Source organism: Quercus lobata, chromosome 10 (genome assembly GCF_001633185.2).
Source record: "Quercus lobata isolate SW786 chromosome 10, ValleyOak3.0 Primary Assembly, whole genome shotgun sequence".
Taxonomy (NCBI): Eukaryota; Viridiplantae; Streptophyta; class Magnoliopsida; order Fagales; family Fagaceae; genus Quercus; species Quercus lobata.
The window spans coordinates 864,543-890,393 of NC_044913.1; the positions used below are offsets into that span (position 1 = coordinate 864,543).

At 33.7% G+C, this 25,851-nt stretch overlaps 2 protein-coding genes across 4 annotated transcripts; one reads left to right on the forward strand and one right to left on the reverse strand.

The window, feature by feature from the left end:
* Nucleotides 1-10,123: 10,123 nt before the first annotated feature.
* Nucleotides 10,124-11,769, reverse strand: LOC115962811 (zinc finger BED domain-containing protein RICESLEEPER 1-like). 2 transcript variants are annotated; one of them, XR_004085614.1, is made up of 3 exons: nt 10,861-11,769; nt 10,646-10,732; nt 10,124-10,530 (listed from the first exon to the last, which is right to left on the reverse strand). XR_004085614.1 is itself a non-coding variant. In XM_031081685.1 (2 exons), exon 1 carries the CDS (start codon nt 11,723-11,725, stop codon nt 11,177-11,179), a length of 549 nt encoding a protein of 182 aa, XP_030937545.1. In that variant the 5' UTR covers nt 11,726-11,769; the 3' UTR covers nt 10,613-10,732; nt 10,861-11,176. The 2 variants fall into 2 exon arrangements, 1 of the variants encoding a protein (XP_030937545.1); XM_031081685.1 differs by lacking the exon at nt 10,124-10,530 and having other exon boundaries at nt 10,613-10,732.
* A 5,993-nt stretch (nt 11,770-17,762) lies between these two features.
* LOC115962541 (chaperone protein ClpC, chloroplastic) lies at nt 17,763-25,851 on the forward strand. Of its 2 annotated transcripts, none has more exons than XM_031081394.1 (10): nt 17,763-17,870; nt 19,103-19,684; nt 20,278-20,393; nt 20,509-20,631; nt 20,731-20,916; nt 21,320-21,535; nt 22,428-22,645; nt 23,669-23,744; nt 23,828-23,917; nt 24,376-25,851. In XM_031081394.1, exons 2-10 carry the CDS (start codon nt 19,120-19,122, stop codon nt 25,558-25,560), a joined length of 2,775 nt encoding a protein of 924 aa, XP_030937254.1. In that variant the 5' UTR covers nt 17,763-17,870; nt 19,103-19,119; the 3' UTR covers nt 25,561-25,851. The 2 variants fall into 2 exon arrangements, with proteins under 2 accessions (XP_030937254.1, XP_030937255.1); XM_031081395.1 differs by lacking the exon at nt 17,763-17,870 and adding an exon at nt 17,877-17,968.

Consider the following 25,851-nt stretch of genomic DNA (forward strand, 5'->3'; position numbering starts at 1 on the left):
TGTATATCAGTGTACATATATATAATATAACAAAATGATTATTACGTTAGGACTTTAGGACTCTGGGAGTTACTTTGGAATCAGGAATTAGGATAAGTACATGATGATATTATCAATTTCTCACCCTTCGTTGCAGTCCAATTTGGTGCTTCTCAGTCTGTGTTGCCACACGTGGAACTTTACAGCAAAAACACTTTTACTTTATTTTTTATTTTTTAGATTCTTAAGATGTGTTTGGAATGAGAGGAAGTGTGAATGAAAAGAAGCAGAATATTGCGCTTTTTGCGAGCCTAAAAATAACTGGCTTTTTTTTTACTTTTTTTTCTTTTAGCTTATTTTGAGTTCAAAAATAAGCAATCAACAGAGTGCATCCAAATACACTAAAAAGAGGAATATTTCATCTTATCCAAATACATGTAAGAAGAATATTTTTACTTTCAAGATAAGTAATTAGGAAAGTGCATCCAAATATCCTTTTGGGTACACATAATTTTCAATAGCTTATTTGCATAATATTTATAAAAGATATGATTTTTTGTAACTTTTACGTTAAATGTGTGACAAATAACTAAAAGTTAATTAAATTATTTACAAAATCGTTTGCACAAAAACCAAAAACATAAAACTTTTTGCCTTTCCCCCAAACACTTTCAAAATACACTTTTTCACTATTTGTTGGTTTGGGTTTGCTTGTTTGTGTAAAAGTGAAAGTTAATTTTTTTTTTGAAGCTTTAAAAAGTTATACATAACTAAATAAACTTCACAAATAAGCCAAACCAAACACATGCTACACTCATTCAAGGATTAGTCAATTACTTTAAGAGCCCTCCCCTTGATATAGATAAAAAAAATGAGTATTTTAATTTTCCACTTAATTTATTTAAAGAGTTTTATATCCGGAATCATTACTTTTGTTAGACTCTTCTCCAAAAATAAATTAAACCCTTCTATTAGACCAATAAAGATGATTGATCCATTGAAATAATTTGACCTTCTTTTTTTTTTTTTTTTTTTTTGAGAAGAGACTATTACCTTTTAAGAGTTTAAAACACACGCAAACCAAGTGTTTCCATGGTCATTTTGGAATAATTGATTCTGAACAAATTATGACAAAACTTCTCATTTATTAAACTCCATGTAAAATAGTATTACTCATCAAGTATGTGGACCACATATCTTGAATTTATATAATTTTAATTATTTTCTACTCAATTGGTTTTTACCCTTAAGACATCATCCCAAATGAAAGACTCATACTAATCATGTGTTAAAATTTGATTCGTTTATAGCTGTTAAATAGTGTTTACCATTTTTTTTTCATTCAAATGTGAATGCTCCAAGTTTGGGAGATATTCAATGACAATATCTCATTCTAAGGTATATATGGTAATTCCATCCTCTTGATTGTACTTCAATAAATGCCAAATCTCCTAGTAAAAATGGTATTTAAGTCATGGTCCCAAACGGCACCTATCTTATCCTCTTCACAATATTGCATTTGGTTATGTAAAAATTAACAGTTTTTTAAGGTCCTTGTTAGAAGAACTAGAATCACTTTTTATATGAATCCATTACTAAAACCACTTTTCTTAACATTAATCTCAAACATATAACTTTAACAATTGGGTTGACCCAATAGAAAGGAGATCAAAATTAATACAACCTGTCAACCAGAGTAACCATTAAAAAAAGATTCCATTTGGCTAAGGCATGAGCATATTTAGGCATTTGCAGACCTGTACACTGTACACTACAGACTACACCCGATTAAAGTGACAGATTTCAAGCTTTTCTTTAACTGCTAATATAGCCTTCAATCAATGTATGTATTTAGTTCCCAGTCTGGAAATAGATTAAACGAGGAGTAAGAAAGAGCTTAATAATTCCATGCTCAAGAGGTTTAATCAGAAACTGCATATTGAAGGGCTTGAAGTTGCAGACTTCAATGGAAGCACTAATTAGTAAACTCAGTTTTTGTTTTTGTTTTATATCTGTATAATTTTAACAAATCTTACTTTGAAATAATCCTAATATAGTAAAATAAATTTATCACTCGTAATAATAGAGCATGCATGGTTTACTTGTTATGATTTCCTCAAACACTTGATAGCAATTGCATGTGTGGCCTTGTGCAGGAGTTCACCTATTCGATTCATTGTATCACATGTTTTGCACTTTCTACTAGGTAATGATACTATCTCAACCAAAAAAAAAAATGGTTTTACAAGGATGTAAGCATATGGTTTTTATGATTTGGATATTGGATATGATTACATAATAACAATAATCTAATTTTTTTAAGCATTGGTTATTCTATATGGAAAGAAGAAAAAGAAAAAGAAAAGTTTGTAATAAGTTACAATTTATGGAGTAGGATCACTATTGTACTAATGATCATGAATAATATTATAGACATAAATTATTTTATAACATTTTTATAAAATGCTAATATTATGATTACTTTCACTTTCATTAATGATGAATAATTTGGTGATTGAAAAAAAAAAGGGGTATGAATGAATGAGATTTTGTGTGCGTGCAGAGATTGTTAGTGACAATGTGAAGAACCTAATAACAAGATTGAGATATGATTGATTAAATGTGAAGGAGGGTAGTACTAGACTGGTAGCAGTGGGTGCAATTTATTTGACATAAAAGTGAGTGAGACTGAGAGATTGCACAAAAATAGACGGTTCTGGCAGAAGTACTGGGAATAACATTTAGAGCTATAAATGGGGAGGGTCCCAAGTTTCTCGTGATGCCTTTTTGTTCACCGCACCTACTACCCAATCAAAACCTTAACCTCTTTCTTTTCTTTTCTTTTCTTTTATTTTCCTTTTAAGAAGTTCTTTGCAGGATCCGGTTGCTCAACGGTTACTTCCTATCGATCTCCTTTACACTAGTACTCCTCAAGTACCATCTCACCTCTCTCTCTCTCTCTCTCTCTCTCTCTCTCTCTCTCTAAATAATAGAAAAAAAAAAAAATGCATGACAACAAGAATTTTTTACTTTCAAATTTGTAATCCACATTATTGTAAAGACATTGTGCAATTTTTTTTTTTTTTTTTTACGAAAAGAGTTTATTAATTACCATAACTTTACAATTTGTGAAGTTGATTTCCAATATAATTTCAAAAACTATAATTTTGATAGGCCATAATTATAATTATGGGCTTGACAAAGAAGTTCAAATAAATAATGAGAACTAAGAAAATTTATGAAAGAAAAGAGTGGGACGCAATTACAAATTTACGTGGTTCAATAATAATCTACGTCCACATGTACTATCGTTCATTCTCCGTATCAAAGAAATATTACATAAGTATTGTCATGCTTAAAAGAACTTACAGATAACAAAATATTTTTAGGATTCTCTAAAACTAATTCAAAAGTTTTTCTTTATGTGGGAGAACCATTGGATCAAAACCACTAAACCTTTTATGGTAATATCTATTTATCATATTGCAATATTTATTTCTTGGTGGGGAAGGAATACTTTTCTTGGTGGACAATGAATGGAACTCTCTCTCTCTCTCTCTCTCAAAAAAAAAAAAAAAAAAAAAAACTCAAGCCAAATTAAATTGCCAATTGTGGCAATATTTAACAAATCTCCACCAACCTCAAATTCCACAAAGCAATCTTTCAAGCCAAGTTAAATTGGCATGATGGTCACTTCACAAGTATAAGTACTCGTGGGATGTGGAGGGGTAAGGGTTGAGGACCTGGGGTTCAAGTTTTCAGAAGGGAATTTCACACTCATATATACTTAGATTAGGCTAGAGTATAATTTTTATCTTGTATATTAAAAAAAAAAAAAAGAGCTAAATCGAGTTAGTATTAAATGTTTATGATTGGATAATTTGATATTTTTTTATTTTAAATTTTAAACACGAGTTGATTTCATGCTCATAACCAAACTAACTTACATGTTTAAGTTTGTTCACAAGTTACTTGATTAACTTACTATTTTCCAAATATAATATATATTACAACTAAATATATTTACTCCTTCACAAGTTGATACTAATAAACAATAATAATTATATGTGAAACTATATTATTTGAATTAATTAGATGGAATGATATTCATTTATGATCTTTTAAAATTATGTTCATCAACCTCGTATTGTTTATATAAAATTTTTACTACAAAATGTAATATTTATATTGACAATAATTATAAATAATAATTGACATCTCAAGAATTTATCTAAAAACTTACACAACTTAATCTTAAGTATATATAAGTATAAATTTATATATATTTATATATATATATATATATATATATATATAATATTATATACATTCAAATCGAGTGTAATACTCACGTGTTTGTTCAAAAACACATTATTATGTTTTAATTTAATTTGTTTAATAGTCAAGCTTAAACCTAGATTTTAAATTGGCTCATTTGATAAATACAAACAAATATAAACAAGTTTTTTTTCTAAGTCGAGCCAAAATCTATACTATTTATAAGAGAATTCTCCTCTTTGAATTATATATATATATATATATATATTTTGTGGTTCAAAAATACCCTCATTAATAAATGGTAACTTCTTTTACAAATAGGGTCATTAATATCAAATAACAAATTTTATTTTGAAATAAAAAAGAAAACTCCTAAAATTTAGGATTTTTTCCCTTCACGTTCATATTTTTAATCCCTAAAATTTAGCATTTTTATTCATTTTTCATTTAAATAAAAGTAAAACACCCCCAATTTAAAAAATAAAAAATAAAAAACTAAGAGAACTTTTAAAATTTAGCGTTCTTTCCCCTCACGTTCATCTTATTTTTCCTATCCACACTTTTCTTTATATCACTACATTACTTTCAAACACATGTTCAAAAAAGAAATTACAGTTATTGTTTATCTCTAAAGTTTATCATTTTTTTTTTGAAAAATAAAAAATGTATTTCTAAATTATAACAAATGCAAATTATTAACCTTTATAAAAAAATAAAAGAGTTTTTGAGTACGCACAATGCAGCTTAGAGGCTAGTTGTTTATAAACAATATGTTTCATTTCAACACTAATTTAGTTATATGTTAGACATTGAAATCTTTATGCCCTTTTTCAAGATTTACAAATAGAAAAAATAAGAATTATTATTAGTATGATAACAAGAGAAAAATTGCAGGTCATTTCAAAACTTTTTGTTTTTTAAAATGTAAAAGTTTACGCTCCATTCTTTTTTTGAGATAACTTTTTTTTTCTTTATTTCACTGTTATAAATTGATTAGACTAATTATTTTTTTTATGAAATTGATTAGACTTTTTTGTCTCATTTGGAATACTTTACTTTCATTGGTTTATAGGGCTTAAAAAATAAGCTGGACAACATTATAGTTGTATCTGAAAAAAAGGTAAAGTTCTAAAAAATTATACATAAATCTAATAAGTTGAATGTTAAATAAATTGGAAAAAATTTGTGGGAAACCTTAAGAGGAACATCCATGTAGGCAGTTAAAATGATCATATATCTTGCTAACTTTATTCCTAAACTATTGAAAATTGTTTCAAATTTATCATGCAACTCATTTCAATTTTATCGGATATTCCAGAAGGGACATTCAATTTAATTCTTGAACTTAATAATAATAATAATAATAATAATAATAATAATAATAATTCTTGAACTTTCTCAAATAAAAAAATCTTCGACTATTAATAAGGCATCACTGATAGACTACTGTTTACGCTGTACACTAACCAAAAGAGATCTTTTTTCTGGTTGGGTTTCAAAATTTGCCAAAAGACAGTACTTTTATTCACTATTTGGGTCCATTATTTTAAATAACACAAGGCAAGTAGATAGATCATATATGGACCACATCTATGTGTAATAAATGTTAAATATAAAGAATGACCTGGAACAAAGGAGGAGGACAAGAATCTTAAATAAGTTGCAGTTCGACTGCTTGGGCTTTAGAAGGAAAGCTGTCTTTAATATTTCATGCGAAACCTCGTGAGTTTGGGACATAGAAGGTTGGCTGCCCTTTGTTTTAAGGGCCACATAATATTATTTGGTAGTTTGTACTCCATGCTAATTTTACTGATTGCAGATATGACAGTTTCCTAGCTATCTAATAAAATTATTTAGGGTAGTAATCTTGTTCTGGTGTGATAGAATCATAAAACATGTAGATGAACTGTTTCTTTGTATAGCAATTCTTCATTTGTTCTCTTTTGAATTTCATATTTGTTCAAAATTATTTTGACAAAATGACTTCATTTGGATTGATTCTAGATTTGGATCAAATTGTCTTAAGGCCCACTGTACATGCTCTCTATTGTTAGAGATATATTAGTCCATTAGCAAGCCTAATACTATTTTGTGTGCAAGTCAAGTCTCTTACTTGTATTAGAAGTCCATTAGTCTAGGGTTTAATTTATTATATATACCCATGTTAGTTCATTGTAATACAGAATTTATACTACTCTCTAATATACTAAAGATGTAGCATTTTAAGGTTTTCTTTGTAGACGTAACCCATTAGGCTGAATCATGTAACTCTCGTATGTTATTGTGTTCTATACTTTATGCTTCCGCTTCTGCATCCATATTAGTATATTCAACATGGTGTATCAATGCTAGTATTTCTAACATTCATCAATAAATAATGTCTATGAAAGAGTAAGGCTTGAAACACAATATTTTTTAACTTTTTTAATTTTTTTTTTAAATTTCTGCAATTGTTAATATAATTAATATATTGTGATTGAAACAAAATCACTTTCATTAGAGTCCATTATTGATATCATTTTTATTAGTATGCATCAAGTTACAACTTGTCATGCTATTAGCTATGGAAAAAGTTGTAAAAATTTGTTTTTGAAAGGATGATAATTAATATTATAGATATTTTGCAATGAATGAAAGACACAAGCGGATAAATTGCATATGTGTAATTAATTATACGGATGGGGGGTGGAATTTAAATCTTTTATATATACCTCTTCCAAATGAGATTTTTTTTTTTTTTTTTTTTTTGAGGAATAATTAAGGAGATTATATATCATAGGACTTCCAATTCCTCAATATTATACTCATCCTGATAGGTTAATATGGCCAGGTATTACATGCCAATGTTCTGTTAAGGAAGCAACTCGATTTTTATATCAGTATGTGAGGGAATTTCAGAAGACAAAAGCAGATGGACTTGGATTTGGAAAAACACCCATGCATGAAAAAAAAAATTCAAACTTTTATTTGGAAATGTTGTCATGATATTAGGCTCCCAACTCGGTCCTATCTTGCGAGTTGCAAACAGACAAATTGGAATGAGTGTCCACGGTGTAATGAATCGGAGACCACTTTGCATGTTATTCACTATCAACAGATTATCATTATATTTATACCCCTTGGAACATTATGTTTGTGTATGGTATTTGGCAATTGTAGCTAGCTAGAGATGATAGAATATTGAAACTTTGTACAGTACACAACCTAGTGGAAGAAAATGTGCTGACTTGGTTACATCTGGACCCTACATGTGCACAAACTGTAAGGTACAAAAGAGAAATGTTGGTGAGGGAGGCTGCGCCTTTGGCTTGTGCTTACAGCATGGTCACCATTGAAGGAAGAGAGAAGCGCAGTCTAGTATGGACACCGAGCTCTACCATGAGAGGGAATTCAGTTCTTGTTGGTCAGGGATTGTAGAACACCCCTCATTGGTTAGTACTAAGCTAGACCACTACCAAGGAAACGTGTAACGCCCTTAGCATCCATTCAGTCTCTTTCCTTATCGATGCTTGTCCCTCACGATGTAGCAAAGCCGCCATTCATCCCACTACCTTGGCAGAAGCGGTTTTTCTCTCTTCTCCAGCAATGATATGGTACAGTAGCTGTATTAGGGTTTATGGGCAGAAATGAGAATAAGACACCTATTACTGTACATCCTACAGCATTCCTCGTATTATAAGAGGACAATGTTACTGAGCAAAGAGGGTAGAGAGGTAGGAAATCTGGATAGAAAAGAAAGACAACAAAAAGATAGGTTTTGGGGGAAGAACATCACATTATAACCTTAAACTTTCCATTTTATTACATAGTCTTTTGAGTGAAGGATACTTTGTCCTTCACTCACCGTGATTTTTCAACCAAGGTTTTTCACTTCTATCCTTGTTCTCCTTTACTTTTCTACCTTGTCATTTGATGATCTGGTGTTAAAGTTTACATTTTTATTGTTCATCAAGTTTTGACACCCAAATGTATTGTTAGGCTTTTAGGTCACACAAATTGAACACCTAAAAATCTAATTTGCGTGTACAAACTTCCATCAATAACTTTCAACCAGCTTCTTTATAAAACTATTTTTAGCTCTCCTCCTTGTTTTATCATCTTACTTAACCAATCAAGGATCACCAACTTAAAATAACTAAACTCATTATTTGGAAACCTCCTACTAACCCTTTTGTTACCCTTAGCATAGATGGAAGTACACTAGGAAAACTAAGATTAGCAGGAGAGGGGGGGGGGGGGTGTGGTTATTTTAGGGTAGATGGATCAAATGGTGTTTTCTTTATATTTGGTTGAATATTAGCTTTGATATACAATGTTAAATATGCTAAAATAGATACGAAAAAAAGAGAGCATAAAATAGGAATACAAGAATACGAGGCTTACGTGGTTTAGCCTAATGGTCTACCTCCATGAAAGAAATCCTTAAGGGTTATATCTTTATTATATGAGATTGTAGCACAAGTTCTGTTTTACAATAAACTCTAACATATGTATATATAGTATATTAAATCCCTAGAATAATAGATTTTTAGTACAAGTAAGAAACTTGGCTTGCACATAAAGTAAAATTAGACTTAGACCTATGCTAATGGGCTAATATATCTCTAACAGGTTTTCAACTAATAACTTTGCAAAATTATGGGATGTTAGGGAGGGACTTCATCTTTTTTTTTTTTTTTTTTTTTTGAGGAACCGATAAGAAACATTTTATAAATGAACTAAATCAACTTGGAATACAACCAGCTTAGATGGTAGATCTTCTACCCATACATTAAGATCTGTAGATAAAACTACTCTTCTAAGGAATGAGCAAGCTGATTTCCAGGAGGGAGGGATTTCATCTAGCATGTGAATTAGGATTTAAATTTATAAATCTAGATATTGACTCAGGTCTTGTTATAAATTGGCTAATGTCATATGGTGTTATGGCACCAAATATGACTTCTCTAATTTTTTTTATTTATTGCAAGAGACCCTTTTGAACCAAGAATGGATTGTCCATCCACATCATATTTTCCACAATGCTAATGGAGTTGCAGATGAACTTGCCAAGAAGGGAAGGGAGCAATGAAGCAGACTTGAAGAAATATAACCAATGTCCATCTTTTGTATAATGTACATGTATGAGATTTTTTGCAACTTGGTACTCCTAGAGAGTGCCCTATACCCTATGAAACCTTTTGTTTCTAGACACCCATTTGGGGTGGTACATGGACAAAGCTGATGTATTAGTACTTTGTTACAATAAATAATTCCCCTCTTTCTACCAAAAACAAAAAACAATTTATAGCCATTAGGAGTGTACACGGTTCGGTTCGGACGGTTTTGGAGAGGTTTTTTGCACCACACCTATAGGGTGTGGTTTCACCCTATACTTAACCGCACCTAACTTTTGGAAGATAAAAACCGGTCTACACAAGGTGCGGTTAATCTTAGCGGCCCGATGCAGTTCGTTCAGTTATATGGGCTGGATTTTTAAAAATTACTATTCTAAGCTTTGAGATTTTTGGCCTTTAAAAAATAGCATTTTGAGCCCATTTTGACTTATTTTTAACTAAGCCTTTCTTTATCAAGTTTCAACCACAAGAAGACAACTCTAAACCTGTCACCAGACTCATAACATTCCAAATCAAATACACAATTATAAAGTATCAAGTCTCAACTATAATACAACTTAAATTCAACCTGTCAAATTAAACATGTATTTATTAAACACATTAACACATACTAATAAATCTAAACCTGTCACAACATTCCAAATAAAACACACAATTATAAAGTATCAAGTCTCAACCATAACAAGAGAATTCTAGCATGGCAGCAACATTAACATTAATATTTTTATCATAGTAATCACATCAAATATAAGCAGTAGCACAACTCCAAGAAGAAGTAGTAGTGCAGTACTACAAAATAGTCAAGTAGTGCTAGAGAAGCACTATACAAATATACATAATGGATGTTGAACCAGAATATACAATTGGTACACTACACAACTACATATTTTGGACAAAAAATGGAGGCAGTCTAGTCTACTAAGACTAATAGTGTATTTGTTTAGTACTTGTGTTGCCATGTGTGCATCTAGTAAACAAAAATAAAGCAGAGAGCAACAAAGAAGCATCAAGCTTGCAACCAGCAGCAACCCAAGCACCCAAACACTCCTAATTTGGTCTTCTCCATGATTAAGTCAGCAATTCAACCACAAAAAATTTCTGCAATCAGCCAGCCAACAACTCCAACTCTAAGTCATCATATACAAAAAACTTCATCCTACAATGTCAATCCCCAAAAAATAATAATAAGTAGAAAGCAATACATGACAATTAACACCATTACAAATAGCAGCCAACAAACATAAGCAAATTACATAAAATTTTTAAGTTACCTTAGGTAGCTAAGTCCAAAAGACAACCCCACCTTCCAAATCAGTCTAGAACAGAATCTGTACCCACAATGGGTTTTGGTGCAAGCTCTAAAAGGGGAAAAAAAAACAAATTGTATATAAATAATAACTCACAAATAAATAAATAACAAAAAAATACAAGAAAATTTATAAATAACAAAAGTAGAAAAAATTAGAAAAGAACAGAAATACATTACCTGATTCAAGTTCATAGTTTTCCACTTCATCCATTGCCTCTCGTAGGTTAATTGGTTTAGTTGAATCTTTGGACCTGAACCAATTTTATATACAAATCAAAGCTTCAACAATATTGGAAGACAATAAGCTACAGAAAGAATCCAAGACATGACCCTCTGTGCTAAATGCAGATTCGGATGCAACAGTGGAGACAAGAATTGCCAAAACATCACGGACAACTTGAGAGAGGATCCTATATCTTGAAGAATTCACCCTCCACCAATCAAGAATATCAAAGCCTTTCGTCTTCGGATCTACACTAGCTTCTAACAAGTGTCAGTCCAATTCAGATTTGCATTCTACATTATCCTCATCTGCTAAGTGTTGTTTGTAAATGTTATTGTACCTCTTCATCCTCTCTTCTGCACTACTAAAGCCACTTAGCATGGAGGACATGGTAGCAACATCACTACTACCAAACTCACTAGTCCCACTAGCACTAGCACCAACACCAGCACCACATAGGGTCCCCATTGCTTCACTATAGTGCCTGTACAATCTATTCAAAGCTTCCCTAACTTTCAATCCTAACTCATCAGCCTTCTCCTTGTCATACCATTGCTTAAACCAAAACTTCACATATTTCAATTTATATCTAGGATCAACCACAACAGCCACAAACAACATTGGATTCATCCTATCAACACTTCCCCAATGCTTATCATACTTCAATTTCATTCTTTGTGCCATACCCTTTAACAAAGAATCACCCCTACCATTACACAATTGATTTAACTGGTCTTGAAGACTAACAAGCTCATGAAAATACACATTAGTAGTCACAAATAAAGAACCAGAAAATCTTAAAGTTGTCTCATAGAACATACCAAGAAATTTTGTAAAAAGTCTTACATTCTCCCAATCTAAAAACCGAGGGGGACCGCTAGACGGATCCTCAGAATAATGAAGGAAATGCCCATCATCTTCCTCCATCCTTTCAAATGCAGCCACAAATTTTAGTGCACTTTCCAACATCAAGTAAGTTGAATTCCACATAGTAGACACATCAAGGCACAACAAACTATTGCTTTAAATTTTTTCTTTTTCAACACATGCCTTAAACTTCTCAAATCTATTAGGAGAGGATTTCACATACCTCACTACATTATGAACCTTAACAATTGAATCATTGAAGTCCTTTAGCCCATCTTGGACAATTAAATTCAAAATATGGGCACAACAACGCATATGAAGGAACTCACAACCCAAGAGGTTACCCACCCTATCCTTTGTTTTCCTCCTAAGAAATTCTATGGTCACATCATTTGAACTTGCATTATCAACAACAATTGTAAAAATATGATCAATCCCCCATTGAAGCTAATAAGACTCAACCACCCTACCAATGGTCTCACCCTTATGATTAGGTACCAGGCAAAAATTCAAAATCATTTTATGATAAATCCAATCAACATCAATATAATGTGCAGTCAAATAAAAGTAATTAAGGTTTTGGATTGAAGTCCAAGTATCAGCTGTCAAACACACCCTTTGACTAGCCATTAAAACCTTTCTCAAACTCTCCTTCTCCCTAATGTAAAGTCTAAGATAATCCCTTGCAACAGTAACATGAGAGGGAACTTCAAACCTAGGCTCTACCTTTGCCATAAAATCAATGAACCCGCCATGCTCAAGAAACCTAAAAGGTAGTTTATCAACAATTATCATTCTAGCCAAGGCCATCCTTAGTCTTTCCACACTAAACTTCCTTAACACCAGCTCATTACCACCCTCTCCCTCCCTCCTTTCCTTTCCTTTCCTTTTTTTTTTTTTTTTTACTTTGGTAACTTAGTGGTTTGGCCTTTATCACGCCTATAGGGGTACTTCTTACAACCATATTTTATATGGGACCACATGGCGGAGGTTCCATTTCTTTTTGGGTGACAATTATAACTCTTTTTACAATAGTTGCACTGTGACTTAGGGTAAAGGGGGTCACATCCCTCTATTTTTAGTATTTTAGAGAAATGGTCTCATATCTTAGAAGGCTCTTTACCACCATTAATAGTAGTTTGTTGAGTTTTTGTTTGTGCTTGAGGGGGTGCAGCACCTAATGGTGGAATGGGAGATTGTGTATTTGGTTGATTAGCCTCAGCACATGAACTAGGAGTAGGCTCAATAGAGGGGGTGGAAGAAGAAGCACAAGCAACCATAATCTAATTACATCAATATAAATAACAATCACATATACATAGTAATTAAGGAATCAACAACAAATAAATTATGCAAGCAACATTTAACTTAAACACGTAGTCATACACTAATTTCAATAAAATATTAGTAAACAAAAACTATACAAGCAGCTTTCTCAGTGCTAAAATCACAACAACAAGATAATCAACTAAAATCACAACATATTAGCATGATATAATAAACTAAAATCACAACAATATAATCAATCAATAGGATGATCAACAAATAAATTTACAATCTTTGAACCCTAGAAACAAAATCAAACAACAAACAACATGAGTGAACCTTAAAAAGAAATATTATATATATATATATATATAACTAAAATCACAATAGTTTGATTAATCAATAGGATGATCAAAAAATAAATTTACAGTCTTTGAACCCTAGAAACAAAACCAAACAACAAACAACATGAGTGAACCTTTAAAAAAAAAAACACTAAAACTAAAATCAAAATCAAACACAAACATGAAAGTTCGACACAACATGGTGAACTAAAAACAAAATAAAAAAATAATCCTTAAAAGAAAATCAAACAAAAAAGAAAAAAAAAATCAAAAATTGTGAACTCAAAACAAATATAAATAGTATGAGAAAATACCCAGGAACTATTTAAGCCTTTGAGATTTATTCCTTTACTAGGTTGAAGCTGAATCTTTTAAATTACCCTTGAAATTACAAGAAAATAACCAAAAAAAAAAAAAAAAAGATACAACAAGAAACATTTAGTAACCATAAAATAAAACTAAAACAAAGTAGGGGTTAGGGTTACCAAAGACAGAACTACATAGTGGCAGAGCCAAGGTGGAGAACGGATATGAAAAGGAGATTGATTGTCTTAGGTATTAGGAATTTCGTGAGACCTTGAGAGGAAAGTTTTTCTTTGTGAGAGAGTGAGACTGAGAATCAGAAATGAGTCTTGAGACTTGAGAGTGAGACTGAGAGCTTGTGTTCTTAAATAGTGGAAGGTTAGGTTGGAGCCTAAGATTGAGAATTTGAGAGGGAAAAACTACTGTTTGTTCAGCAGGATTAGGGTATGGAAAAAAAATTATGTGGTTAAGTGCAAAAGAGAAGAGAAAAATGGTTGGTGGGAGCTTGAAAATTTGAGATTGAGAGGGAAGCACTACTAATTGTTGGGCAAGATTAGGGTTTGGAAGAAACATTATGTGGCTGAGAGCAAAAAAGAAGAAAAAAATGGTTAGAGGGAAAAACTAATGTTTGTTCGACGAGATTAGGGTTTGGAAGAGAAATGAAGGTAGCTGTCTAGCTGATGACTGAGTTCTGAGTCTGAAAGGCGAGAGTGTGAGACTTGAGAGGAGCAAAAGTCTAAAGAGTAAAGAGGAGAAATGAGAGCAGCTGAGTAGGAGACAACTCAAGAGAAAAGATGTGTGTGGCTAAGATCAAAAGAGGAAAAAAAAAAAAAAAAAATCTTGCACAGTGACTGATTGACTCAAACAATGATAGGCATCGTTTTTTTATTTTTTATTTTTATTTTTTAATATTTTTTTCAAAAAATGCAAGTGGCATGACTGTAACCCACTAACCCATACGGCCATACAACTTTTTTTTTTTAATATTTTTTTTTTCAAAAAATGCAAGTGGGAGACACTAGAGCTACTTAGACAAGACCACTCACACTATTCCTCCTAACACACGCACACACACGTATCTTGATTGAAAAAAGTAGCTCACACACATTAACTTTTTTTTTATTCAAAGTTTTTTCTTTTTTTTTATAAGGCCGACCCTGTTCATGGATGAACGTTAGGCCTCTTCTTATACATATTAACATATATATAAAACGCTTGGGTCGGTTTGGTCTTCGTCAGTGTGCATATCTTGGCATCGATGGCCGCACCGGTCCGACGTTGGTACTGAAGATCTACTGTCGACCACCATGCCGAAAAACTTTGGTGGAGCCCTGAGCTGGACGGGGCGGTGCGGCCAGGCTGGTTTTGTCGATGCCGGTATATTCTTGAACAAGCCTAATAACCATACATTTTGAATCAAATGAAACAACTGGGTTGCCGATTTTTCACTTAAAGGGAGGCATTGAACTTGGTTTAGCCCTAATGACCTATCTCGACGGAAAAAATCCTTAAGGGTTACATCTTTATTATATGAGTTTGTAGTATAAATTTTGTTTTACAATAAACCCTAATATGTGTATATATAGTATATTAAATCTTTAGAATAATAGACTTTTAGTACAAGTAGGAGACTTAGCTTGCACCCAAATTTGCACACAAAGTAGAATTAGGATTGAACCTATATTAATGGGCTAATATATCTCTAACATGTTTTCAACTAATAACTCTACAGAATTATGGGATGTTAGGGAGGGACTTCATCTTTCTTTTCTTTTCTTTTTTTTTTTTTTTTTCGAGAAACCTGTAAGAAACATTTTATAAATGAATTAAATAAACTTGGAATACAGCATCCAACTTAGATGGTAAATCTTCTACCCATACATCAAGATTTGCAGATAAAACTGCTCTTCTAAGGAATGAGCAAGCTGGTTTCCAAGAGGAAGGTACTTCATCTAGCATGTGAATTAAGATTTAAATTAATAAATCTAGATATTGACTCTACTCTTGTTATAAATTGGCTAATGTCATATGGTGTCATGACACCAAATATGAATTCTCTAATTTTTTTATTGCAAGACCCTCTTGAACCAAGAATTATCCATCCACATCACATTTTCCGCAATGCTAATGGAGTCGCAGACGAACTTGCCAAGAGGGGAACGGAGCAATGAAGCAGACTAGAAGAAATTAACCAATGTCCATCTTTTGTATATTGTACATGTATGAGACTTTTTGCAACTCGGTACTCCTAGAGAGTGCCCTACACCCTATGAAACCTTTTATTTCTAGACACCCATTTGGGTTGGTACACGGACAAAGCTGATGTATTAGTACTTTGTTATAATAAATACTTCTCCTCTTTCTACCAAAAACAAAAGCAAAAAACAAAAAACAATTTATAGTCATGCATTTTGAATCAAATGAAACAACTGGGTTGCCGATTTTTCACTTGAGGATGCATTGAACTTGGGGCTCATTTCATCATCCTTCCATATCCTATGCATGTGAATTCCTACAGTCAGGATCAAATTTGGAAAGCATGGCCACCTTTCAGAGTAACAAATGGTTTTATAGTGTATGCACAACAACTTTATTTAACCAAATTTTTGGAACCACATATAAATTAGAACTTCCTGCCTTGAGCCACAGCCATACAAAGACATATCAATGTTCCTATGGTACATCACCATTCAATCTTATCCTGTTTGTTGCTATTGCTGCTGCATAAAAAAAGCCATTAATGAAGGCCACAGCATTCATTTGAGACTGTTGGGCTTGAGCTGTCCCGGCCCACATAGAAGACATGATATTTACATGGGGTCTCATTGGACTTGAGCTATAAGGCCTTTTGATATAAGTTGTGATTTGCCCATTGCAACCATGATTTTCTTTCAATTCTCTCAACTGACAGTCCAATAGATTTGCCTCGAGCCCATGGGCTTGAGATATATGTATCTAATGTCTTTCATTTCGATTAAGGTTTGTCGATCAGAAAGAAAATGAACCACTAAGAAAAAAACGGTGGTGAAATCGACAACAAGGCCATTTTGGAGGTTGTTGAATAGCGGACCCAATTCCTGCTTGATATTTTAGTTGTTTCTACTTAGATTTTTACAATTTGATTTTTTGCCTTAGTTGTGAGGCCCTACTATCTACAACAAGTCCACAACTTTATTTATTTATTTATTTTCCCATTTTGTAAGTTTTCTCCAACAAGCAAAAATTCTGTCTATACCAAACTTCTACGACATACCTACCAAAGAAAAAAAAATAAACAACGCCAAAGACCAGAAAAAAAATTCATAATTTGTACACACAATAAGTTATGATTAGTAAAAATAAGACAAAAGAAAATTCACAATTACTTTTTAAAACAATTGATATGACATGTTATAATTGGCAATCCATATGAGAGTATATTACTCCAATTATGACCCTAATATTCTTCTTTTTATGGATCTGCTCCTAACATTATTTTATATTGTGTCCGTCAATATTAGAGACTCTTGTACGAATCATGCAATTAAAACGCCTCCTTTCCTTTATCTCCCTATATTTAGTTCTCATGTAGTGTATACTTCGCAATGGTCCTTTCAAGCTAATCACAACCTGTCACTCTAATGATTTTTTTTTTTCGAAGAAATTATTTTTGTGTCACTATACATATAATTTAAAAAAAGAAAAGAAAATGAATGTCAAAAACTGGTCTCGGACTCGTATACGGCTGTTCCACAGCGACTATAGACAGTAAAATCCAATGTACAAACCCAATTTTTGCCAACTCTATTCATCAGTATCTGGCGGCGAATCAGGGCGTAGAGACGAAAGGGCAAAATCATCACATACATTGAAAAAAAAATCAGAGGGACACGATTGCGACGCAGTTTACCATTGACTTACAGATAAAACTGATGGGCCCCACTTAAAAAAAAAGCACCTTTTGACTACGCAATAGTAATCAAATTAAACGGCAGTGATTGTAACTTAAGCATTGTAAGTATAATTATTGCGTACAAAGGCGGTGCATGACAAAGCGGTGGAGTGTCGTGCAGACTAGGAACATAGAATATAAGATTAGCAGATAATAATAATAAGCGTGTTTTGAGTTCCAAAAAACCTCATCTGTTTCCTTGGCCGACCAAATACGAGGGTCTGCCTTTCTCTCCCAAACAAAACACTTATAGGTCTCTCTCTTTCTCTCTCTCTCTCTCTCTCTGTGATTTTTTTTTTGAGCTTTTTTTTTGAAGTATTGAGTTTCATTTGAGGGGTTAAAGCCGTAAAGGTGAGAGCTTTTTTTGTAAATCTAGGTGGGTTTGATTGATACTGTGCGGTTTTTGGGTTATTAGGGATTTGGGTTTTTGTTTTTCTGTGTTAAATGTTATGCCTTTTTGTAAATATTTGAGCTTTGCTTGCTGGGTTTGCCTTTTTTTTTTTTTTTTTTGGTGGGTGCTTTGCTTGATTTTGTTGTTGTTGTTGTTTAGTTCTGAAAGGTAGTTGTAGTTTCCAAAAGGTTAAAACTTGGGTTTCTGGGTGTTTTGTTAAAGTGAGCTATTTGTGGATTCTGAGCTTCATGATCTAATAGATGCAGCAACCCCATTAATCTGAATTTTGATTTCGAGTGTTTGTTGTTTGAGTTGGAACTGGATTGCACCTGTGCTGTTGTGTGTGTGTGTAATATATGACTCTATATTTAGTTAAGCATTACATGTTTGATGACCCAATTGGTGTAATATACTTTTGATTAAAATCTAGTCCCTTGATTTTGTTAATTATCTATACCTAACTGTACGGGATTCGTTCTATTTGCTTTGGTTGTCTTGGTGATACTTTCTTATGCTTATAGTCTAGCATTTTCCACTTATCATTTACTAAGAACTTTTGTTTTAAATATAATAAATTGGGTAGTTTGACCCCAAAGTTTTGACCCATATTAGATTGTCAATGATCTATAATTGACCCCAAAATTTTGAGGCAAAGGCTTGGTTGTTGTTTTCTTATCTTGTATAAGAAAAGGATTTGACTATTGTAACCTATTGATGGTAGTTTCATATTACTCCTTACTTTTTTTTAGAAAGACTTTCTGGTGTGCTGAAATATGTTATGCTGAGTGATTTGATGTGTTTTAACTGCTTCGGTTATGGCTTTGTAGTGGATTACTCTGTTGGTGATATAAGCTCACAATTTGTCAAAAGAAACTTGATTGCTAGTAACGAAATATGATATGTTTTAGGATTCAAGTTGATGTTCATGTTAAATTAACATTAGTCATTACTAAACTGGCTGCTTGTTGGTTCAGAATTTTGAGAGTTCCTGTGTAAACTCAATTATTGGTCTTCGAAATTTCCTTGCAAAATCTAATCTCTTATATTTTGTGTGTGTGAAATTGTCAACTGACAAGTGTCATTAACAAATGCAGAGTAGTAGGTCAGCATCATGGCTCGGGTGTTACTTCAGTCAGCTAATGTCCCTGGTTTAGTTGCTAATCAGAGACGTAACCAATCTAAAGGATTTGGAAAAGCAAAAAGGTCCGTCAAAATGATGTCTAGTTTACAGGCACCTGGATTGAGAATGGGAAGCTTCTCAGGATTGCGGAGTGTTAATGCTTTGGATACTCTGGTAAAGCCTGGGATAGATTTACATTCTAAGGTGAGAATTGCAATCAATTCTCGGCAAGGAAGGGGTAGCAGATGTGTGGCTAGAGCCATGTTTGAGCGCTTCACAGAAAAAGCGATTAAAGTAATTATGCTTGCACAAGAGGAAGCTAGACGGCTTGGTCATAATTTTGTTGGCACAGAACAGATCCTGTTGGGTCTTATTGGTGAAGGCACTGGCATTGCTGCTAAAGTTCTTAAATCTATGGGGATCAATCTTAAAGATGCACGTGTAGAAGTGGAAAAAATTATCGGAAGGGGCAGTGGATTTGTTGCTGTTGAGATTCCATTCACTCCTCGTGCAAAGCGTGTTTTGGAACTCTCGCTAGAGGAAGCTCGCCAACTTGGTAGCATTTTTTATTTATTCCTTTGGTTCTTTTATAGCACCTTTAAATCTTGTGACAAATAAATTTCATGGAAGAATTTACTCCTTACAAATGCAATTTTATCTTTCTTTTTGTCATATGTATTTATTTGTAGTGATTTTTACATATATCAGTAACTCAATTACTTTGGAAATGGATGTGGCTGTATGTGTCAACATAAACTTCAGTCAGAAAACCTGTTATCATCCAATTTGAAAAACCTTAACATAGTACAGGCCATTTGGAAATGGATGTGGCTGTAAGTATCGACATAAACTTCAGTCAGAAAACCTTTATCATCCAATTTGAAAAACCTTAACATAGGACAGGCCTTTTATTTTTGAAGTGCAATCATACTCAAATCGTCAGCTGATTAACATGAGTTATACCAAAAGGAGAAGAAATTATGTATGTGAATTTTTTGGGAACAAATAGCCAAGAACCTATTTTTCTTGTCTTAAGTTGATTGTCTAATGGGGTTTGGGGTTTTCTATGTATGCCTGTGATTAGCAACTACTTCTTTGCTAGATTAATTTTAAGCTTTCTGAAAAATCTATCTTTTCTGAACTTATCAGGCCATAACTATATTGGATCTGAGCATTTGCTTCTGGGACTTCTTCGTGAGGGTGAGGGTGTTGCAGCTCGTGTTCTTGAAAATCTAGGTGCTGACCCGAGTAACATTCGCACCCAGGCAAGCTTTACATGCTCATTTGCATCAAAGGCCTTTTTGTATGTTCTTTAGGAATTCCTTCACCTTATTTCAAGAAGAAAACTAACCATAAGAAAACTTCAATTGGAGTGAGCAGGTTATTCGAATGGTTGGTGAGAGCCCAGAAGCTGTTGCCGCTGGTGTTGCAGGAGGAAGTAGTGGCAATAAGATGCCAACCCTGGACGAATATGGGACTGACCTGACTAAGCTTGCAGTGGAGGTAATTTATATAACTCTTTCATCTCCTTTGTGATATCATGAGATTGCTCTATATTTCCCTATAATTGCTTGTTTCTAATTTCTTTTCTTGGTGTTCCAGGGAAAATTGGATCCTGTTATTGGTAGGCAGGCACAAATAGAACGTGTCACCCAAATTTTGGGGCGTCGAACCAAAAACAATCCATGTCTTATTGGAGAACCTGGAGTTGGGAAAACAGCAATCGCAGAAGGGCTTGCTCAAAGAATTGCAACTGGTGATGTTCCTGAAACTATAGAGGGGAAGAAGGTAATTATAAGTTGACTTTAATGTTAACAAGGTTCAGAAATTATTAATTATCTATACGAAAAGAATTTAATGCAGATATTCTCAACTATTTCTATCTTTTTCATATTGATTTACACAGTGGCTCTTTGTTTTGTTTTTGAATTATCTTTGTATTGCCTTTTAATTTCTGTGGCTACTTATAAGTTAGTAAAAGAGAAAGCCTGCAAATGATTTGAAGTGTATTAATTTTGTCATTTAACATTTTATGAATCAATGAATATGGACTTGGATTTCACATGGGTATTTCATTTGAAATTCATTGATACATTTCAAGAAGCTAACCTTGTTTTTTCATCACCCCTTTATTTTAAAAACAACATAACCATATATGTTTTTTTTTTTTTTTTTCTTTTGTGTGATTTAGGTTATAACCTTGGACATGGGTCTTCTAGTTGCTGGTACAAAATATCGTGGAGAGTTTGAGGAACGATTAAAGAAGTTAATGGAGGAAATCAAACAAAGTGACGAGATAATATTGTTTATTGATGAAGTGCATACTTTAATTGGAGCTGGAGCAGCAGAAGGAGCAATTGATGCTGCAAACATATTGAAACCAGCTCTTGCAAGAGGTGAACTGCAGGTAATTTTTTACCTAAAAGAAACTTAATAGATGTATTGTTTTTGTTCCCTGGTGCTATGAAATATTAATTTGAGAATGCAACTATAAATTGATGGTCCCTTGGAGGCGTAAGCATTACCTGTATGTGTAGGTTTAAGCTTCGGATTAAATAACATTGACTATTTTAGCATTGCCTACCTCTTCAATATTGCCTATCATGTGTAGATGTTGTAGTTACAGTTCTACAATTATGTGCTACTGCCTATGCATTGTGCTGACCCTTTGGTTTTCCTTTAATGACCATTTTGATTCATGTGTACTTGACCTCTATGAGATTTTCAACTGGGTTTGGTTTCTGGACTGTGAAGTTTGTATCTTTTAGATGATTTAGAATTTCATTGCCCAACATACCAGTAGCATACTCGATGTAGCCAGCAACTCATTGTCACTGTTGTTGGGGTTTTCTATTTTGCCTAGTTGATTGAGTGCAAAAGGTTGGGTTGTGAAAGAGGTGGAAAAGATTCACTTTTCTACATCCTATTCTCAAAATGGCTAAATAAATTTGTAGATTCTGGACATGTGAACTTCAATTATTACTAGAGATTTAACTAATTCATATTGATTAGTCTCATTGTCCTTCCTTCCAAATTAGTCTTTGTGGTCAAAGTAGCTTATCATCATGTTTTGGGATTTCTATTTATGCTAGGATTTTGCATTTTTTTCCTTTTTGATTGATTGCAAAAGGTGAAATTGACGAAACTTCAACTATTATAGGAGTTTTAAATAGTCAGATTGGATTAGTCACTATGTGCTTCCTCCCAAGTTTGTTAGTGTGGTCAAATTGGCTTTACAGTTTCTATATCTTGGATTTATAGACAAATAGTCTCATCTAGTTTCATCTCTGTTATCGCAGTGCATTGGAGCTACAACACTAGATGAATACAGAAAGCACATCGAGAAGGATCCAGCTTTGGAAAGACGTTTCCAGCCGGTCAAAGTGCCTGAACCAACTGTGGATGAAACCATACAGATTTTGAAGGGGCTTCGGGAGCGATATGAGATTCATCACAAGCTCCGTTACACAGATGAAGCACTTGTATCTGCTGCACAGCTATCATATCAGTACATCAGGTTTGTTTACCATCTTGCTTTGCACTTTCAAATTTAAATATGATGTTATGTTCCCTGAAATGTTGTGGTAGATAATACATCATACTTCACCATGATATTTAACACAGTTTGTTTTATTTTTATTTGGAGACATCAGCTAATGAGTATGCAAAAGAAATTTTAGAGTTGAGTGCTTGAAATAACGTCAATTTAAGCAACTACATTACATAGAGATGGCATTGTTATAGGATCACCAATTGGAAGTAGCTTATTTCTGGAGTTCCTTCAAAACTTACAGATTTTCTATTTAAGTTCAAATTCTTAGCATTTGAATTGCAGTTTCCTCTGTCTTGTTTTCCCTTTTCTCCTTTCCTCTCCAAAAGCTAATAAGTTATCAAGCTTTGTGGGAAGCATTGTTGCCAGCATATGCTTTACTGCTTGATTGATGTGGTGCCATCATCACATGGGACTGACCAAACTCTTCTTTTTATTTTATTTTATTTTTTACTGCTGATTAATCTAGGTCTTTTAGTAAACTGCCGTGTTGTGTTGGGGATAAGTAGCCCAACTGATAAGGTTCCACTAGCTACTGTTACTTTAGAGACAAATATGGGAACGAAATTACAAAACACAACAGTTCAAGAGACCCTTTAAGGGAATCACTGTATCTTATGATTTTTATTAAATGCTTTTATTTGATTGTGGAAGTTTTCTACAGAATTAAGGACCCAAATTCTATATTTTTACCAATGTAACCAAGGATGAAAAGGACTGAGGGAATCTGGTGGAATGGGTTTCATTCATGCTTAAAATTCCTCTCAAGTTATGTAGCACAATTAGGCACAAAAATTTATTTTGGACATGCAATGTGTTTTATGGTTTAGAATTTCTACTTCTGAGTTGTGTAATTCTCATTCTGAAATTGAGAATTTAGCTTCCATAGTATGTGGTGGCCAGCTTAGTACCTTCACAATGCTGCCGATTACATTTATATTGCCTTATGTATTTCTTGTTTTATTTTTGACATATGTTTTGTCTCTTCAGTGATCGTTTCCTCCCTGATAAAGCAATTGACTTGATTGATGAAGCTGGTTCTCGAGTTCGTCTGCGTCATGCACAGGTATGGCCTATAAATCGTATCTGTTACTATACATCCTGTTTTCCACTCATTCTGTGTTGATTGGGGACATAATTTCTTTGCAGCTACCAGAGGAAGCTAGAGAACTTGAGAAAGAGCTCAGGCAGATCACAAAAGAAAAGAATGAAGCTGTTCGCAGCCAAGACTTTGAGAAGGTACATATTGCAAATACAGAGTTCAGGATTCTGGTTTCTTAGTTTTGCATATTTTCTAGAGGACTGCACATATTGCAACTATTTCCCTAAAGATGGTGAACCAAATTGAATATATAACCATTTTTTTAATCAGTAAGTTACATGGCTGTTACATGCACAGCTAGTGACATTTAAACTCACCACACAAACTCCACCCTTCTTGTGGGAGGAGGAAGTGCCATTTGAGTCAAAGCTCACTGGCCATTTATACTCGTCAAGAAACAAAATTGTACTAGGATTTATCAGCATAATTAATATGTGAGAGAGATTGAATAATTGAAGGGTTGTTTTCTTAGAAGTCTTTGTTATAGTAATGGAATATTTGAGGTTTCTAACTTATAAAACCTTTAAAATGTTTTGTCTACTGGTTTTTCTTTCTTGGCTTCACCTTAGATAACATTGCACAAAATCTTGAACAGGCTGGAGAGTTACGTGATAGAGAAATGGACCTTAAGGCACAAATATCAGCTCTTGTAGATAAAGGCAAGGAAATGTCAAAGGCAGAGACTGAGGCTGGGGATGTAGGTCCACTGGTGACTGAGCTGGATATTCAACATATTGTCTCCTCTTGGACAGGCATTCCTGTTGAGAAAGTCTCAACAGATGAATCTGACCGCCTCCTCAAGATGGAAGAGACCCTCCATAAGCGGGTCATTGGTCAGGATGAAGCAGTCAAGGCCATCAGCCGTGCCATTCGCCGTGCCCGTGTTGGTCTCAAGAATCCTAACCGTCCAATTGCTAGTTTCATCTTTTCAGGTCCAACTGGTGTAGGAAAGTCTGAGCTGGCAAAAGCGTTGGCTGCTTACTACTTTGGCTCTGAAGAAGCCATGATTAGGCTTGATATGAGTGAATTTATGGAAAGACATACCGTCTCCAAGCTAATTGGATCCCCCCCTGGTTATGTCGGTTACACTGAGGGAGGTCAGTTGACTGAGGCTGTTCGACGCCGTCCTTACACTGTGGTATTGTTTGATGAAATTGAGAAGGCCCATCCTGATGTCTTCAACATGATGCTTCAAATTCTCGAAGATGGAAGGTTGACAGATAGCAAGGGCAGAACTGTGGACTTCAAGAATACTCTTTTGATAATGACGTCAAATGTTGGCAGTAGTGTAATTGAGAAAGGAGGCCGCCGAATAGGATTTGATCTTGATTACGATGAGAAGGATAGCAGTTATAACCGAATCAAGAGCTTGGTGACTGAGGAATTGAAACAATATTTTAGGCCAGAGTTTTTGAACAGGTTGGATGAAATGATTGTCTTTAGGCAGCTCACAAAGCTGGAGGTAAAGGATATAGCCGATATTATGCTGAAAGAGGTCTTTGAGAGGCTGAAGACCAAAGAAATAGAGCTTCAGGTGACGGAGAGATTTAGAGATAGAGTGGTTGACGAAGGGTATAACCCAAGCTATGGGGCTAGGCCTCTGAGGAGAGCCATAATGAGACTGTTGGAGGACAGCATGGCAGAGAAGATGCTTGCTAGAGAGATCAAAGAGGGTGATTCAGTTATTGTGGATGTTGATTCTGATGGCAACGTGACTGTCCTCAAAGGTAGCAGTGGCTCCCCCGAATCATTACCAGAGCCCGAGCCAATTCCAGTGTAAAATAGGCCTTCATTATTTAGTAAACTTTACCAATATGTTGTTTGTACTTCTCATTTTGAACTATAGTTGTAGTCTCTTTTTATGAAAAGAATACTTGAAAGTGGAATCGGAAAATGTTGGGTTAATTGCTGGCGCCTGGCTTTTTCTAGGTTGTATTTGTCATTGCTTCAAACACCACGCATGGCATGGGTCATTCTCAGGTTGTAAGGTGTTGGTACTTGGTAGTGCTAGTTTTGCAGAATATTTTTTATAATAAAAATGTAACGATGTTAAAGATTATTTGTTTTTACA